The sequence below is a fragment of the Sinohyriopsis cumingii genome, chromosome 7, assembly GCF_028554795.1.
Source record: "Sinohyriopsis cumingii isolate HCF-2022 chromosome 7, ASM2855479v2, whole genome shotgun sequence".
NCBI classification, from domain to species: Eukaryota; Metazoa; Mollusca; class Bivalvia; order Unionida; family Unionidae; genus Sinohyriopsis; species Sinohyriopsis cumingii.
In genome coordinates, this window is record NC_142967.1 from 89128936 (window position 1) to 89148950 (window position 20015).

General features: G+C 34.2%; 1 protein-coding gene across 3 annotated transcripts in view; it reads left to right on the plus strand.

Annotated features, from left to right (window-relative positions):
* Window positions 1-20015, plus strand: part of LOC149795678 (sperm flagella and cilia-associated protein 1-like) — a 90180-nt gene that overhangs the window by 57931 nt on the left and 12234 nt on the right. For 2 of the 3 annotated variants that reach the window (XM_089965528.1, XM_089965529.1), the window contains 2 exons: window positions 9651-9686; window positions 17927-18059. In XM_089965528.1, the coding sequence (XP_089821654.1) occupies window positions 9651-9686; window positions 17927-18059 (169 nt within the window). The remainder of the gene's footprint in view (window positions 1-9650; window positions 9687-17926; window positions 18060-20015) is intronic. The other variant, XM_089965530.1, reaches the window with a different exon arrangement.

Here is a 20015-nt window from a genome sequence, read left to right on the forward strand (position 1 = left end):
ATATTTTGTAATTCCTTCATTGCACTTTCAGAAGCTGATGTTGCCAACTCTGGCAAAATTCATTGTCTTTATTTTAAAAACTCAGAATATAGTTTTTAAATTGATTTTTTAAGTGCATGGAGACAGCCATTTTGGTTAGCTGTGTGCTGAGGTCATTTACAGTTTTCACAATTACAATATGTAAAGAAATTTCAGCCATACATGACAGTAGCGTAGATGTATACCAACATTATCTCCATTGTGCATGTTGCAAATGCAAACACCTTACACCTGTCACTTGTTCAGAAGCATGTAATATCTGGAGACACCCCCCCACCCCTTAATAATTTCAATCTTTGCATGATGTATAGTGAAAACTGACTAGATGTCTAACCAGCATTGACTCCGGTTGCCTTAGCATCAGACAAATCTAGCACAACTGTGTTATTAAGTAATGATTTTCACACATATTCTGGCTTTAGATTGGTTAGCAGTAAATGGAATTTCCAGTAATAACACTTGACTGTCAACTGGTTGTGTGTAAGCTGTATTGGCAATACTTCATACAGTTACAATTTAATATGAATAGATGCACCAGATGAGTTTGAACCCCTCCCCCCCCCAAAAAAAACAAAAAAAAACAACAACAAACAAACAACCCCAAAGCAGTTCTGGGTGGATGATATGGTATATATCCCATCATATTATGAGTCATCCATTACTGTTGTCCATACCACTCAGTAAATGTGTAATTAGGGTTTGCTTTATTTAGTTTTGAACAGTTGGATGAATTTCATATGCAGTACATCAAAGATGACAAAAGTTGAAAAACAAGTTTCATTATATCATAAATAACCCTTTTTATAGAGCTTTACATAAATTATAAACCTCATTTATTTTAGAATCATGATAATTCACTGTTGTTTGATCTTTTCACTTTGGTTAAAATAAAAATGTATCCTCTATTTACCAGAGACTTGTGGATGGTTGCTGTCGGAATGAAAAAGTTTAATGAAATCCTTGGTAGGATATCATATTTCACATCACAAAGGAAAACAAGATAAATTTGATAAAATAAAGGTATCCTACATCACTTAAAGTTATAGTTTATTTGTTTTCAAAATTAACTAACCAAGTCTTACAGAACAATTACTGTGGTATTTATAGTTTAGATTAATTGCATGTATTTTGGCTGAAGATGTCTGCAAAAGATTCACACACATTAAGTAGCTTGATGTACATACATTGGTCCCTTGTTATAAGGCATCTCAGTACAACACTCATATATAAGGCAGGACTAGTCATGGATCCCATTACATTAAGTAATATTAATATTACATATAATGCACCCCAGAATATGACAACCTCACTATAACACTATGTAGTATTAATAAGTATAATGTCCCCAAGTGTAAGACAACCTCACTATAACACAGTATGTAATATTAATATGTATAATGTACCCCAGTGTAAAACAACCTCACTATAACACATGTATAATATACCCCAGTATAAGACAAACTCACTATAAGATGTATGTAGTATTAGTATTATATATAGTGTACCTCAGTATAAGACAAACTCACTATAACACAGTATGTAAAATTAGTATGTATAATCTACCCCAGTATAAGAAAAACTCACTATAACACAGTTTGTAGTATTAATATATATAATGTACCCCAGTGTAAGAGAACCTCACTATAACACAGTATGTAATATTACCATGTATAATGCACCCCAGAGTAAGACAATATCAATGTAACACAGTATGTAGTATTAATATTATGTATATTGTACCCCAGTATAAGACAACCTCACAGTATGTAGTATTAATATATATAATGTACCCCAGAGCAAGACAACATCACTGTAACACAGTATGTAGTATTAATATTATGTATATTGTACCCCAGTGTTAAGACAACCTCACTATATCACAGTATGTGGTATTAATATTATGTATAATCTTCCCCAGTATAAGATGACCTCACTATTACAGTTAGTATTGCTCTCTTAATTAGCTTCATACCAAGGGACCACTGTACTATGTTGCTCTTGTTGTAACTTTTGTCCAACTCTGAACAGTATAGACATAGATCTGCTATTGCATCATGTGCCAGTGAATCAGATCTATTTAGTTTGTTCTTATGATCTCATGGCATATTCTTAGTCTATCCTGTTGCACATGTAGTTGGATATATATATATATATATATATATATATATATATATATATATATATATATGTATGTATTAGAGCTTACAAAATGGGAGAATGTAACCACTCCTTTAAAAAGTAATTGATTTTATTATGCTTAATTTAACAGTGAAGCTATTTTTTTAACATAAACACATTACCTGTAAATATTAACGTCTTTGTTCATAAATTTCTTTGCCTGTCATAAGGCATAGCATGTCACTGTTAGAATTAGAAATTTTTACAAGCTTTTATAACAGACATTTAGGTTGGTTAAAAATGCAGCACGTTACACCCCAAAACCAGGAGTTCACAAGACATGAAAATAACTATTTACGTAATGATGTGTCCTTCTTGTGTGTTTTGACAAGATTTGTAATAGTGGTTAAAGTATAGCCATGTCTCTTCATATATGTCATGGATTTTCAGGCTGTCTGTTCATACAGTACCTGTCATGGATTTTCAGGCTGTCTGTTCATACAGTACCTGTCATGGATTTTCAGGCTGTCTGTTCATACAGTACCTGTCATGGATTTTCAGGCTGTCTGTTCATACAGTACCTGTCATGGATTTTCAGGCTGTCTGTTCATACAGTACCTGTCATGGATTTACCTGTCATGGATTTTCAGGCTGTCTGTTCATACAGTACCTGTCATGGATTTTCAGGATGTCAGTTCATACAGTACCTGTCATGGATTTTCAGGCTGTCTGTTCATACAGTACCTGTCATGGATTTTCAGGCTGTCTGTTCATACAGTACCTGTCATGGATTTTCAGGCTGTCTGTTCATACAGTACCTGTCATGGATTTACCTGTCATGGATTTTCAGGCTGTCTGTTCATACAGTACCTGTCATGGATTTTCAGGATGTCAGTTCATACAGTACCTGTCATGGATTTTCAGGCTGTCTGTTCATACAGTACCTGTCATGGATTTTCAGGCTGTCTGTTCATACAGTACCTGTCATGGATTTTCAGGCTGTCTGTTCATACAGTACCTGTCATGGATTTTCAGGCTGTCTGTTCATACAGTACCTGTCATGGATTTTCAGGCTGTCTGTTCATACAGTACCTGTCATGGATTTTCAGGCTATCTGTTCATACAGTACCTGTCATGGATTTTCAGGCTATCTGTTCATACAGTACCTGTCATGGATTTTCAGGCTATCTGTTCATACAGTACCTGTCATGGATTTTCAGGCCGTTTGTTCATATAGTACCTGTAATGGGTTTTCAAGCTGTCTGTTCATACAGTACCTGTAATGGGTTTTCAAGCTGTCTGTTCATACCAGTAATGGGTATTCAAGCATTATGTTCATACAGTATCTGTAATGGGTTTTCAAGCTGTCTATTTGTACCTGTAATGGGTATTCAAGCATTATGTTCATACAGTACCTGTAATGGGTTTTCAAGGAGTCTGTTCATACCTGTAATGGGTTTTCAAGCTGTCTGTTCATACAGTACCTGTAATGGGTTTTCAAGCTTTCTGTTCATACCTGTAATGGGTTTTCAAGCTGTCTGTTCATACAGTACCTGTAATGGGTTTTCAAGCTGTCTGTTCATACAGTACCTGTAATGGGTTTTCAAGCTGTGTGTTCATACAGTACCTGTAATGGGTTTTCAAGCTGTGTGTTCATACCTGTAATGGGTTTTCAAGCTGTCTGTTCATACCTGTAATGGGTTTTCAAGCTGTCTGTTCATACAGTACCTGTAATGGGTATTCAAGCTGTCTGTTCATACAGTACCTATAATGGGTTTTCAAGCTGTCTGTTCATACCTGTAATGGGGTTTCAAGCTGTCTGTTCATACCTGGAATGGATTTTCAAGCTGTCTGTTCATACCTGGAATGGATTTTCAAGCTGTCTGTTCATACAGTACCTGTAATGGGTTTTCAAGCTGTCTGTTCATATAGTACCTGTAATGGGTTTTCAAGCTGTCTGTTCATACTTGTAATGGGTTTTCAAGCTGTATGTTCATACCTGTAATGGGTTTTCAAGCTGTCTGTTCATGCCTGTAATGGGTATTCAAGCTGTCTGTTCATATAGTACCTGTAATGGGTTTTCAAGCTATCTGTTCACACAATACCTGTAATGGGTTTTCAAGCTGTCTGTTCATACCCATAATGGGTATTTAAGCTTCTTGACTTCATGATTGTATAAAATATGGACTTACGTTCTTAAATTATATTGTTAATCCATTTGAAGAAACTACCTGAAGGAGGCATTTCCTTCCTGGTCTATTCAATGCATCACTTGTGAGGGATGATAATTCTATGGTTTGATACCATCTGTCTTCGCCAAGACAACAAGTGTGCGATTTGATCTCTTTGGTCTTACTCTTCCAAACATTTTCCAAAATCCACCAATATTTACTCGGAGAACTGGATTAAAACTAAGCAACCATTTCATAAGAGCTCATTTTCCAAGTAAACCCTCCTTTTCATGAGTAAATCATTTGCAGATAAAGTACTGAATTGTAACACTATCAGTTGAACTATTGTGTACAAATGGATATATTCAAAATCTTTACAAACACTTATACAAACCTCAAATATACTTCCAAGTTTATGGTCATCATACCACAAACAATGTTGTTTATTTACTCATCTGTCACACATGCTGTAAGCAATATGTAGATAAGACCAAAGGGTATACCAAATTAAAGTCAAAGGACACCTTCAAATAACAATACTCCAGTGTCTAAACACTTACAGCTATCTAACTACATTATAAATTGTGTTCAGTATCAATTAATATAAATTTTTTATCTGACCCAAACATATCTAGTAACAACATTAAATGCAAAGATAAGATAGAGAATATTTTTGGATACATCAGTTACACACTGGCTGTTTATCCATTCATCTGTTCCTTGTTTTGTTTCTACTCAATAACTCTACGTTCTTCACCAGATACCACTACCAAAATTTGCAAATAGTTTGCATTTGGAAAAAGGAAGAAACCTATCAGTATTGGGCTCAAAAGGTCAAAGGTCAGAGTTGCATGGACTGTAAGAAGGAAGATTGTTTCTGTGCTGGAACCTGAATTGTATATCAGATACTGTAAGTCCCCCTAAATAGTTGAACTCTCCATTTTTCCAGACAACATATTTTCAAAATTTGTTGTGATTTTTAAATAGTTAAAAACAAATATCCAGACATCAAGTATATTTTTAAGCCAACAAAAAACATTCAAGTTGGAACTTAAATAAGGAATGTTTGACCCAGATTAAAAACTTATCTGTTTGAAATGGTCAGACTGACATTTTTTGATTTCCCATATTATCAGTCACATTAATCAAAGGTTTCGTTTGATTTGGTGCTCTACAGCACATTAACACAAGTCGGTTATTTGGTGCAGAGGCAGTTGGAATGACTTGCCAAAGGACACACCACAGATGCTGACCCAGGCTGTTCCGATGGTAGGATTCAAACCTACACCTTTTCAGTCATGAGGGACAAACTAACCACTGAGCTACCATGTCTCCCTGTTAACTGATGTCAGTATGCAGCAGTCATGAAGGATAAACTAACCACTGAGCTATCATGTCTCCCTGTTAACTGATGTCAGTATGCAGCAGTCATGAGGGATAAACTAACCACTGAGCTATCATGTCTCCCTGTTAACTGATGTCAGTATGCAGCAGTCATGAGGGATAAACTAACCACTGAGCTATCATGTCTTCCTGTTAACTGATGTCAGTATGCAGCAGTCATGAGGGACAAACTAACCACTGAGCTATCATGTCTCCCTGTTAACTGATGTCAGTATGCAGCAGTAAAAAAACAGCTGACATGCTCAAGAATTAATGATTACTGTTTTATCCTGAAGACTTCATATATACTATTAACATTCTCAGTAAAGTGGATTAACTTGTGTGCTGTCCAGTATGCTGTTTTCTCTTGTCCAGTAACATAAGGGTTTTATGTTTTTTGTGATAAATTGGTCAAGTGTCTTTGATGTGCAAATTTCACAAGTTTTTTTTTTGTTTCACATCAGCAGGCTTTTCCTCCATAACCTCATTTTGGATGAAAATGTTATTATCAGAAGATGCGCATATCGACAAATTAGTGTGCTTCTGCAATTTTTATTAGAGTTATTGCCCATTTCTTGTTGGAAACTTGACACATTAGAGACATCATAGTAAAAACAAATCATATGTTTCCTTGATTTTTTGTAGTAGATGATAAATGTTGGACCTATTGAATAAATTTAGCATTTTCTTTATCTGTAGCAACTTTAGCATAACTGCCAGGTTTAGTTGCTTTTATTTCAGAATCTAATTTATGATAAAAGTGTGTGTGTATGTGTGATTTAGACTTTTAACATAGCTTTAAAAAAATTCAGTCATATCACTATGATGTCTGCAGTGTGACAGTTTATAATGATGTCTAGCACTGGGGCATCATGCTGCAGACATGTAGCATGATGTCCCACCCAGTCACATTATCCTGACACCAGGCCAACCAGTCCTAACACTAACCTCTTAATGCTCAGCGCCAAGTGAGGTAGCTGTTAGTACCATTTTTGTAAGTCTTTGGTATGACTCGGCTAGGGTTTGAACCAGCGACCTCCAGCATCCGAGGTGGACGCTTTAACCACTAGGCCACTGGAGTGGTCATTTATCTTAAAAGAAAGTGGTCTATGTCGAAGGTGACGTCATGCCATATCTTACACATGTGTGGTTGAGATGCAAAGTTATCATGATGCTTCATCAAAAAAATCAAGCTTCTTTGAGATGTTTGAGCTATTTGATATACTTTTTCAAAGATTATTTCATTTACATAGACCAGTCTTATTCACTATTTAGTATATTTAAATATTTACATTTTAAAAATTGTAAAATTTCACTATTTTTGTCCAAAATTTCCACCCGGGTTGTTTGTTTTTAAGTAAAATGTCCCCAGAAAGTTTAAAATGGTACTTCTGATCGCAGAATGTGAAAAAGGATCTGTATCATTTGTGTAGTAAGGGTGAAATATATTTTGTGTAGTAAGGGTGAAATATATTTTGTGTAGTAAGGGTGAAATATATTTTGTATAGTAAGGGTGAAATATATTTTGTGATTCATGGGCCACATCTGGAAATACAAAACTAAAATATTACTAGCCTCATCATTGCCAGTTGGAATCAAAAATAGCATTATAAACCCATCTGAATAGTAATCTTCATTTTTCAGAAGATATTTAAATTGTTGAGGATTATGAAATTTTAGGGTTTGATGACTTAGGAGCCAAAAATTATATATATTGTGATTTGCCATCAGATTTGAACCACTTGCATGTATCCATTTGTGAATGCATGTACTCTTGCAGTTTGGAGTGGATTGTTGTCACATGTTTTGCTAATCCTCAGAAGATATGCATGTTGAACAATATTTTTACTCATGATTTTCAGAAGAAGAATTTGGACTAAGCACTCATCCCCATCACAGGCTAGGGGTGGGATGTTGGGAAGGCAGGGACATATATTGTGTGCATGTTGACTAAGCAGTCATCCCCATCACAGGCTAGGGGTGGGATGTGGGGATAGCAGGAGGGACATATATTGTGTGCATGTTGACTAAGCAGTCATCCCCATCACAGGCTAGGGGTGGGATGTGGGGATAGCAGGAGGGACATATATTGTGTGCATGTTGACTAAGCAGTCATCCCCATCACAGGCTAGGGGTAGGATATGGGGATAGCAGGAGGGACATATATTGTGTGCATGTTGACTAAGCAGTCATCCCCATCACAGGCTAGGGGTGGGATGTGGGGATGGCAGGAGGGACATATATTGTGTGCATGTTGACTAAGCAGTCATCCCCATCACAGGCTAGGGGTGGGATATGGGGATAGCAGGAAGGACATATATTGTGTGCATGTTGACTAAGCAGTCATCCCCATCACAGGCTAGGGGTGGGATATGGGGATAGCAGGAGGGACATATATTGTGTGCATGTTGACTAAGCAGTCATCCCCATCACAGGCTAGGGGTGGGATATGGGGATAGCAGGAGGGACATATATTGTGTGCATGTTGACTAAGCAGTCATCCCCATCACAGGCTAGGGGTGGGATGTGGGGATGGCAGGAGGGACATATATTGTGTGCATGTTGACTAAGCAGTCATCCCCATCACAGGCTAGGGGTGGGATGTGGGGATGGCAGGAGGGACATATATTGTGAGCATGTTGACTAAGCAGTCATCCCCATCACAGGCTAGGGGTGGGATGTGGGGATGGCAGGAGGGACATATATTGTGAGCAAATTGCTTACCGTTCCTCCAGTTCTTGTTCCTTTTTTATCATTTATTCATTGTCTGTTAATGTATGCAATGCTGTATCATCCAAAAAAAAAATGGGTCAGATTGACCTAAAATAGCATGGTCCATTGCCTGTGATGTTCAGATTTTATTTTTAGTTACATTTCTTGCACCCTGTTGTAAGTACAGTTCTGGAACTATAGGTGGGATTGCTGCTTGAGAAGTAACAAGAGATACAGGTCATAGTGACTGACTTTTAATGTTTCGTTCATCAGATTGTTTTTTCCAGCAATGCACTAGGTTAGCAGATAAAACAAAGCACACCATATAATATACAGTGAGGTCATTACATTTCATTTTTGTACCATTTTTTACACTCTATGGTTGTCAAAAATTGCAAATTTAAAGAACCAGTGAACAATATTGCCTCAAATCCATACATTTAGGTATCAAAAAAAATGTCATGAGTTTGTTTTAATTTTCATTGACATTCTTTTTCCTGAAGAGAGAGGGTCAGACTGACTTTTAAATTGAAATACTCAGAATCTTAGCCAAACTCATTTCTTTTTAGTTAGTTCAGGCAGATGAATTCAAAACTAAATGTATCATATCAGCCAAACTCATTTCTTTAGGTAGTGTATCTAGTCAGATGAATTCAAAACTAAATGTATCATATCAGCCAAACTCATTTCTTTAGGTAGTGTATCTAGTCAGATGAATTCAAAACTAAATGTATCATATCAGCCAAACTCATTTCTTTAGGTAGTGTATCCAGTCAAATGATTTCAAAACTAAATGTGTCATATTAGCAAAAGTCATTTCTTTCGGTAGTGTATCTAGTCAAATGAATTCAAAACTAAATGTATCATATTAGCGAAAGTCATTTCTTTAGGTAGTGTATCTGGTCAAATGATTTCAAAATTAAATGTATCATATTAGCGAAAGTCATTTCTTTAGGTAGTGTATGTCATGAATTCAAAACTAAATTTATCATCATCTTCTGTAAATGAAAGATTTGTATCGTCTCAGTCAGAAACGAACAATTGACAAAATTCGTTATGCATATATGTCTACAGTGTGAATGTTGCAGAAGTGAAATACTGAGGCTGCACATATGTTGATCTTTTTTTGATACTCAAGATCACAAGAGGTTGTATTATCACAGTTTGCAACACCAACTGATGTACACTGTTGTTAAAAATAATAATGTGTTTTTCTCAAACAAACAGACATTACAAAGGAGAACTGGTGGCTTACTTCCCTAGGTGAGAAAATAGTTACTAGTCTTATAGAAAATACATACTACATATCTGGCATGGAAACTTGACATGGAAACTGTTATGCTTCTCTCTTTATATAGTGTAAAGATACATATATACATACATACATACATACATACATACATACATACATACATACATACATACATACATACATACATACATAGACCTACATACATACATCCATACATACATACATCCATACATACATACATACACAGCAAAACCTGTCTTTACAGACCACTGCTATGAGAGACCACCAATCTTGAGAGACCAGGTCCTCTGTATACAGATTTATTTATTATACAGTAAAACCTGTCTTGAGAGACCACTGCTGTGAGAGACCACCTGTCATGAGAGACCAGGTTCTCCATATACAGATTTATTGATTATATAATGTTATGACCTATTACGAGAGACCACCTGTCATGAGAGACCATTATATTTTGGTAGAATGGGTGGTCTTTCAAGACAGGTTCTACTGTATAGTGTTACGACCTGTTAAGAGAGACTACCTGTCATGAGAGACCATTATGTTCTGGATTTAAGGGGTGGTCTTTCAAGACAGATTCAAATGAAGAGTAATATGACCTGTTAAGAGAGACCCCCTGTCATGAGAGACCCTTTTGTTTTTGCGGAAGAGGTGGTCTTTCAAGACAAATCCTACTGTATGTTTATTTTTACTGGATCTTGCAGCATTTGGGTGAAGTGGTACTCTTGAACAGAAGGCAAAATTTTGGGATGTGATGTGATATTTTCTTTATTATATCATTTAGGGCTACATGAAAGATTATTGTATTTTAGCTGAGGTAGCTTTTATGGGGCACATTGTTAGCAAACTATACATGTAAAAAAATATTTACACTAAATCCAGTCTTATCAAACCACTGCCATTAAAGACCACCTGTCTTGAGAGACCACATTCTCAATGCAGTGATTAATGAATTCCTAGTATGTAGCTTTTTGACATGTATTGAGAGAGCACCTGCCTTGAGAGACCATCTTTTGTTGGTTGAAGGGATGGTTTGTCAAGACAGGTTCAACTGTATTTCAATTTAGATGATAAAGACTTGTCTCTGGACACTTGATTTTATGTCACATGTCCAGTGTTACCTGGGTTTTCCTCCCTTATGGGGGAAAATTCCAGTCTATGACTCTTACTGAAAAAATGCTTGTTTTCTTGTATCTCATGATCTGATAGCTTTTGGTAATTTGGTATCTTACATCTGTCTCAGTTTGTCCCAACATAGAGTGCTATGCTTTTCACCTTTCATTGCTTATCCTTATAATTCTTTTTGATGAACCAGGTCTTTTGGAATGGACATGTAGTAAATTAACTCTTTTCTTTAAAAAAAAAATTGAAATAACTTATATATAAAAAATATAATTAATTGCAAACTGGTAAATTTTGAAACTTAGTCATATCTTTGTTGTTCTAAAAATCAGGATGTATGATAGATTCATGACACTACATATGTGTTTTGTTCTGGCAGAATACTTTAGGGATATGTCACAGCTGCCAGGCCAAGATGTATTCATACATCACATCAGTCAAGTTCTTTCCCAGATTCAGAACAAAACATGAATGCACTTTTGAATTTATTATTTACCTCACTTTTACACTTTCCAGATATTTTCTTCTATACAGTTCAAAAGCAATTCCAATCAGGTCTGACTTTGAGTATTACTGGTAATGCATGTTGATATAACATCATCACTAAAGACCCTTACTGTTGTATTACTGGTAATGCATATTGATGTACCATCAAGACCCTTACTGTTGTATTACTGGTAAAGCATATTGATGTACTGTCATCACTAAAGACCCTTACTGTTGTATTACCGGTAATGCATATTGATGTACCATCATCACTAAAGACCCTTATTGTTGTATTACTGGTAAAGCATATTGATGTACCATCATCACTAAAGACCCTTATTGTTGTATTACTGGTAATGCATATTGATGTACCATCAAGACCCTTACTGTTGTATTACTGGTAAAGCATATTGATGTACCATCATCACTAAAGACCCTTACTGTTGTATTACCGGTAAAGCATATTGATGTACCATCATCACTAAAGACCCTTAAATAATTCAGCTCTGGTATGTGTGATACATAAATATATTAAACATCTGTAACATACACCAGATCAACCAAATAAGATTAAATAAACCTGTAGAAATCATACTGTGAATGCAATATTTTTCATGAGGTGCCATTTTCATGAATTCTGTGATTGCTACTACAATCCACAAATTAAAAGACCTTCAAACAGTCATTCCTTTATACCAAGCCATGAAACAAAGTGCTACTAAATGTCATTGTTGGCAAATCATGAAAATATATAGCCACATAATAGTGATAGTATCATGTAATATATTGATATACATGTTTACATGTATGCATGGAAATATAATACCTTGATGTGCAATTCAGGTGAAATTTCTGGGAAATAAAAGATTGAAATTATTTAACTTATTTGATCAATTTCATTTTTAAAAAGCAAAAAATGCAAAAGTCACTTTATCGCATGACAAGAAATTCTGATTTAATTTGATGAAACCATAGAATAGTGGAATGAAATGATTCTGAAATATATTCAGAATCCTTAGTCACTATGCCATGCTTTGACCTCACATGACATTATGATGTCATTTCTGATGTGATGAAGTGTTATTATTTGTGTTACATACAGAAAAATTATGATAATGGTGTATAAAACTAAATACTATTGTTGTCTGAAGTTATTTGATAATATGAAATATATTGACAAACTTAACACACACACACACACACACACACACACAAATCAGGCTTATAAAAAGACTGCACCTCTGTGTCAGGGCTGAAACCAACACTACTGGAGCTTATAATGTGTTTTGGAATCTCTCTCAACTGTAATTGCTTAAACTGTATAAATATTTAGACTGTACAGTTTGTATATTCTTGTTAAATCATACAGTATTTTCCACTGATGTGTCATTGCTATATTTTTACTTTATATAATCTTTCTGCCATTTTGTAGTAAGAAAATGTATTATTTTTACTTGTATGAAATACCATATATATATATATGGTAAAATTAATAATTAATATATTAATGTACCTAATAATTGTAATAACTAGCTGGCAGTATGACAGCCTTTAAATACCAGTTTGTAATTTACAAATGTATGCTGAAGTAGTCATTTCTGCAGTTCCAACTATTTATGATGCAAAGTCATGTAATTCACACTAGTAGATACTTAACATATACTAATAGCCAAGTAACTACTTTGGTAGTTAGTACAAATAACTACTAATATCAGTTTGATGTTAGATATTTTGAAATGTACCATACAGCCATACAGAATTCATTTTCTTAAGACAATATAGTTATATTGAAGTATGTCTTATTCTGTTATAATAACTGAAGAAATGCTAATTGAAAAACTTTGATTTGTTTACTGTTTTATGTGAAAACTATACATCTTGATATCATATTAATGGGTAAACATTTCCTAAAGCATTACAAAATGTATCTTGATATCATATTAATTGGTAAACATCTCCTAAAGCATTGCAAAATCTATCTTGATATCATATTAATTGGTAAACATTTCCTAAAGCATTGCAAAATGTACCTTGATATCATATTAATTGGTAAACATTTCCTAAAGCATTTCAAAATGTATCTTGATATATTAATTAACATTTCCTAAAGCATTGCAAAATGTATCTTGATGTCATATTAATTGGTAAACATTTCCTAAAGCATTGCAAATTGTATCTTGATATATTAATTGGTGAATATTTCCTAAAGCATTGCAAAATGTATTTTGATATCATATTAATTGGTAAACATCTCCTAAAGCATTGCAAAATGTATCGTGATATCATATTAATTGGTAAACATTTCCTAAAGCATTGCAAAATGTATCTTGATATATTAATTGGTAAACATTTCCTAAAGCATTGCAAAATGTATCTTGATATCATATTAATTGGTAAACATTTCCTAAAGCATTGTAAAATGTATCTTGATATCATATTAATTGGTAAACATTTCCTAAAGCATTGCAAAATGTATCTTGATATATTAATTGGTGAACATTTCCTAAAGCATTGCAAAATGTATCTTGATATCATATTTATTGGTGAACATTTCCTAAAGCATTACAAAATGTATCTTGATATATTAATTGGTGAACATTTCCTAAAGTATTGCAAAATGTATCTTGATATCATATTTATTGGTAAAGATTTCCTAAAGCATTACAAAATGAATCTTGATATATTAATTGGTGAACATTTCCTAAAGCCTTGCAAAATGTATCTTGATATCATATAAATTGGTAAACATCTCCTAAAACATTGCAGAATGTATATTGATATCATATTAATTGGTGAACATTTCCTAAAGCATTACAAAATGTATCTTGATATCATATTAATTGGTAAACATTTCCTAAAGCTATGCAAAATGTATCTTGATATATTAATTGGTGAACATTTCCTAAAGCATTGCAAAATGTATCTTGATATCATATTAATTGGTAAACATCTCCTAAAGCATTGCAGAATGTATCTTGATATCATATTAATTGGTGAACATTTCCTAAAGCATTGCAAAATGTATTTTGATATCATATTAATTGGTAAACATTTCCTAAAGCATTGCAAAATGTATCTTGATATATTAATTGGTGAACATTTCCTAAAGCATTGCAGAATGTATCTTGATATCATATTAATTGGTAAACATCTCCTAAAACATTGCAGAATGTATCTTGATATCATATTAATTGGTAAACATTTCCTAAAGCATTGCAAAATGTATCTTGATATCATATTAATTGGTAAACATTTCCTAAAGCATTGCAAAATGTATCTTGATATATTAATTGGTGAATATTTCCTAAAGCATTGCAAAATGTATCTTGATATCATATTAATTGGTGAACATTTCCTAAAGCATTGCAAAATGTATCAGCTTAAATTCATATAAGATATTATTATGTAGACTGATTTTTCTTTATGAAAGGTATCCAAGGAACATTTTCAAGCAGAACTTTCATTAAAGTGAGAAAAATATGGAGTATTTGTGGATGACTTGTTAACCATTATTGCATAAATGTGGATCTTTGTACATTGAGTCCTTTCGGTGTATTAGTCTATAATGTCATTGAAAGATAAACAGAAATCAAAGATTTCATACCATTACAGTTATGTTGGACTTACTTCAGTGCATTAAATGTCTACAGTTCATGCATTAAATGTCTACAGTTTATATACCCCTACCATATCTATGGAGATAACATATATGCATTAGATGTCTTTAGTTTTTAAACCCTACCATGTCTATGGAGATAACATATATACATTAAAGGTCTTTAGTTTTTAAACCCTTCCATATCTATGGAGATAACATATATACATTAAATGTCTACAGCAGGAGTCAGCAACCTATTTTACATAGCATATCACTTTTTTCTGGATTAATTACAAAATTAATGAGTGTGTGTCACCAGTAAGAGAGCAACACTGTTAAAATCAAGACTTTTGGCTGCCCTTCATGTGCCACACAAAACCTCTTGGTGTGCCACCTTGTGGCATGCATGCCATAGGTTGGTGACCCCTGGTCTACAGTTTAAATGCCAGTACCCCTACCATATCTATGAAGATAACATAAACCATATATACTCACCAACTACACACTGTACAGACCCAGATCTACCATTGCATAGTGTACAGGCAATGTGGGTCTGTGCATTTTGTTAGTTCTAATCAGTAGAACAAACATAGACCCAGATCTCCAGATCTGCCATTGGATATTGTGATAGCAGATCAGGGTTTGTGTTGTTTGCAGTTGGACTTAAAAGTGTGTGTATATGATAGTGATACTTGTCCATCTCATCCATCCCATACAGCACAAATTTGATTTCCGCTCAAAATTTGATTTCCACTCAGTGATTTCTTTAATTTTCTTTGTGAGTTTAAACCCAATTGAAACAGAGTCTTTATATTAAAGGACTTATGTTAAGGTCAGTTTTCACCATTTTCCATCAAAAAAGGACTTATGGTCAGTTTTCACCATTTTCTGTCAAAAAAGGACTTATGGTCAGTTTTCACCATTTTCCATCAAAAAAAGACTTATCATCAGTATCACCATTTTCCATCTATAAGGACTTACGGTCAGTTTTCACCATTTTCCATCAAAAATGGACTTATGGGCAGTGTTCAGCATTTTCCATCAAAGAGGACAGTTTTCACCATTTTCCATCAAAATCAACTTATTGACCATAAGTCACCATTTTCCATCATAAAATTATTATGTCAAGGTCCATTCTCACCATTTTCCAAAATAATTGATTGAGGCCCATGTTTGATTGTACTGTGTCATTCATGTTGAACAAAGCTTTCTTCACTTGCACCATTTTGGCAAGTGTTTTAGTGATATATTTATCGTTATGTTACATATAATGACTAACACTAACGCGAGTTTTTGACACTAATAGCATGCTTTTACAGGGTAGACGTATCTGTTCTGTTATCATAAAAAGGTGTTTAAAAGAAAAGTCCAAAATCAATATTATTCCAAAGCTTAAATTTAAACTGGGTGAATTATTGAGTCCCTACAACAACAGGAATGATAATTCTGCTGCTGTGTAACAGCTGTATCACTTGTACCTTTAATATCTTTGAATTGGGGATTATGTTTCTTACTTCACGACACAAAATGAATATAAGATGTACAGAGCAATTGCTATGTATTGCAGGAATGGCATACAAAAATTCAGGCAGATAGAAAATATTTTTATAAAACCAGATGTGAAAACATTGTGTACCTAGAATAGAATGAAAGGATGTGGAAACTCTTTGCCTGCTCATGTGAAGGAAGTAAAATCTGTTGAAAGCTTTAATGAAAGATATTTGACACATTGAAACATTTTTTAGAATGATTGGTTATATTGCAGGTATTATTTTCATTAATTCATTTTTGTGCATGTACAGTGTATATCACTATCACTATTATTTTTTGTGTGTGTTTAACATTATTTTTGTTTTTGCATGCCAAGTCCTAAACATCATTATGCAACTTGGCATTTCTAATGCCAAGACCTAAACATCATTATGCAACTTGCCATTTCTAATGCCAAGACCTAAACATCATTATGCAACTTGGCATTTCTAATGCCAAGACCTAAACATCATTATGCAACTTGCCATTTCTAATGCCAAGACCTAAACATCATTATGCAACTTGGCATTTCTAATGCCAAGACCTAAACATCATTATGCAACTTGCCATTTCTAATGCCAAGACCTAAACATCATTATGCAACTTGCCATTTCTAATGCCAAGACCTAAACATCATTATGCAACTTGCCATTTCTAAACTAAAACTTTCTGATACATAGTTACATTAGTTGATGGCCTCAAGGGAAACTGGGTTCATTTATATTTAAATTGAGATACCTTCATTAAATGTAGAATTGTTATTAAGACATATATTATTATTATTTGTATTATTATTATTATTATTATTATTATTATTATTATTATTATTATATCACATAAGAGCTCTTGTAATATAATTTTTTTAATGAACTGAATAATTTCCAGCCATTGGGAGCCTTGGCAATACTTGAAGAGCAAATTTATTGAAATTATTCTTCAAGTTTTATAGCTTTCTTTTGGAATGGTCACCAATGTAACATTCTGCTTATCTTGGAACAGAAAACACAGATTTTGTTTTATTAAGTGGCAAAATGATATACATTCATATCTTTATCATTACATCTTTGCCTTACATAATGCCATGATGTCATTTGTAATGTAGTAAGGAACCAGTAGATTCTATGATCTAAAGGTTAGAGGTCATGGTCATGGTAAATTTAATAAGATAATAATAGTTTTATGCATGGTAAATTTAGTTCAAGGCCACATACTTTGACTAAATTCAAGGTCATTAATATCCATTGTCAGCCATGTATTTTTTTTTTTTTTAAGAGAGGTTGATTTTAAACTGTGTGCTCACTTTACATTAAAAGTTAAAGCCAATACATTACTGGAAGAAATGGAAAACATAAAATTTTAAGATTGAGTGTGATATCTTAATACACCTTGCTACTTTTAATCTCCATGCAGTCAGCTTCTTCATCAAGCCGGGGTTTTTGGGAAGTAAATTTGATACTGAGTACAATTGCACAAATAAATTTATGTCCTCTTTTTCAGGAGCTATCTGACAGACAGTAAGTCATATGTTCCTGATCCTCGCACATTCATGGCACCTGTAAGCGATAATGTACCCCGAATCCTCTATGAGGAGAGGGAGATGGAATGCATGGCCAAAGAAGAGACAATTAAGGTTAATTACATATTTTGTTGGTAGCTCTTTGGACTATCTCATTCGTTATGTAAAAAGTCACTGAAATAATTAATTATTAAGGAATACAGACATCAAATTGGTTGTTGTTGTTGGTGGTGTGGGGTTTAATGCCATTTTTCAGCACACGATAGGCTATCATGGTGGCCAGTATTAATGGTGGAGGATGAACCCGAGAAAACCCAGGGAAGAACCACCGACCCACAAGAAATGACTGGCAAGCTTTCTCACATACCCACATTGGCCGAATCATAGACTCAAACCCACGCAGACAGACGGTGAGATGGCATTGATCCATAACGGAGAGCATCAAATTGGTAAATGGTTGCCGATTTTGCTACCACTTATATGATTTATTGTCAGTGGTTATTACATACCAGTCATAAGACCAAACATGCTATGTTACGATGTTAAACATTTTTCTGTTAGCAGTTTCATTTTGCGCAGTAACTTGAGTTCTCCGACATTCATCAGTCTTTGTGAATGGCTTGCACTGAGGAAGGATGGACCCAATACTTTTCAGAATCAGAAGATCAGAGGTCAAGGTCACTGTGACTGAATGAAGAAAAATGTTTTTCTGCACAATAACTGTTCAGGTTTTTTCCATAAAGAATGTTTTTTCTTAAATTTTTTTGTCATTGATGTCAGCCAATTTGCTTTAAAATTAAATCGCATACATTTGTAATGCGTTATTCTGGTGATATTCCAGCCTTCATATATGATGTCCATTAAGACTGTGCTGTTTGCATTGTAGAAATGTTTGCTGTCTCTAACTCAGTGTACATTTTGGTCTCCAAGTACTTTCATTAACCTTTTTATGTGTGGAGTGGGTGGGGTCTCAAACCTCCTCAAAATATAAAGTTCAGTTATAAAAGCAGACAAACAGAGCCATACATGATTGATTTTTGGTAAATAGAGATATTGACATATCTGTTTAATATGGCTGTAAACAATGATCAATTTCTTCATAGCAACAAGATCAAACATGATATAGATAAATATCAAACTGTGTTCATTGAAATTCGGACACTTAGAATGAGTGTCATTGATTATTCTTACATTATAGATTTGATTGCAAAACAAGTTTTTGTTTTTTACACTTCAATTGATGGCCCTTCATTACTTCTCACTTTCAAGATAGTGTCTTTGATAAACTGATAGGATGAGAATTGTTTCTTTTACTACTCCATACAGTTTAATTATGATGCAGCCTGTTATTTTTGTTTTGAGTGTATGATATGTAAAACATAATTGGTTCATTAACATATCTGAAATTTGTTTTGAGGCAAAATCTGCTTTGGTCAATTACATGTAGAATGTATTCTACCATATATGCTTGCTTTTTAATGAAGTTCAATTCCAAAGTGCACAGACCCATACCTGCCATCACATGATGTACTGGCATATCTAGGTCTATGCAGTTTGTTCATAGTAATTAGTTGAAAAAGCAGCTTGAACTACAAGCTGCTGGTGCATTGTGTGATGGAAAATCAGGGTCTCTCTTGTTTGCAGTTGGATTCATCTTATAAATGAGTGTATATGGTACCTGACATTATTTTAAAAATGAAAGAGGGTCATGGAGAACTTTAGCCAACATAATTATTTCTTGAAGTTATACTGAATGTCAGAATTTAGCATTCCTTACCCATAACTCAAGTTTAATGCATAAATATATATCCATGTTATACAGTTGTCTTGTAAGCCCTTCTGTCAACAGGGACCACATTATCATCCATGTTATACAGTTGTCTTGTAAGCCCTTCTGTCAACAGGGCCACATTATCATCCATGTTATACAGTTGTCTTGTAAGCCCTTCTGTCAACAGGGACCACATTATCATCCATGCTATACAGTTGTCTTGTAAGCCCTTCTGTCAACAGGGACCTCATTATCATCCATGTTATACAGTTGCCTTGTAAGCCCTTCTGTCAACAGGG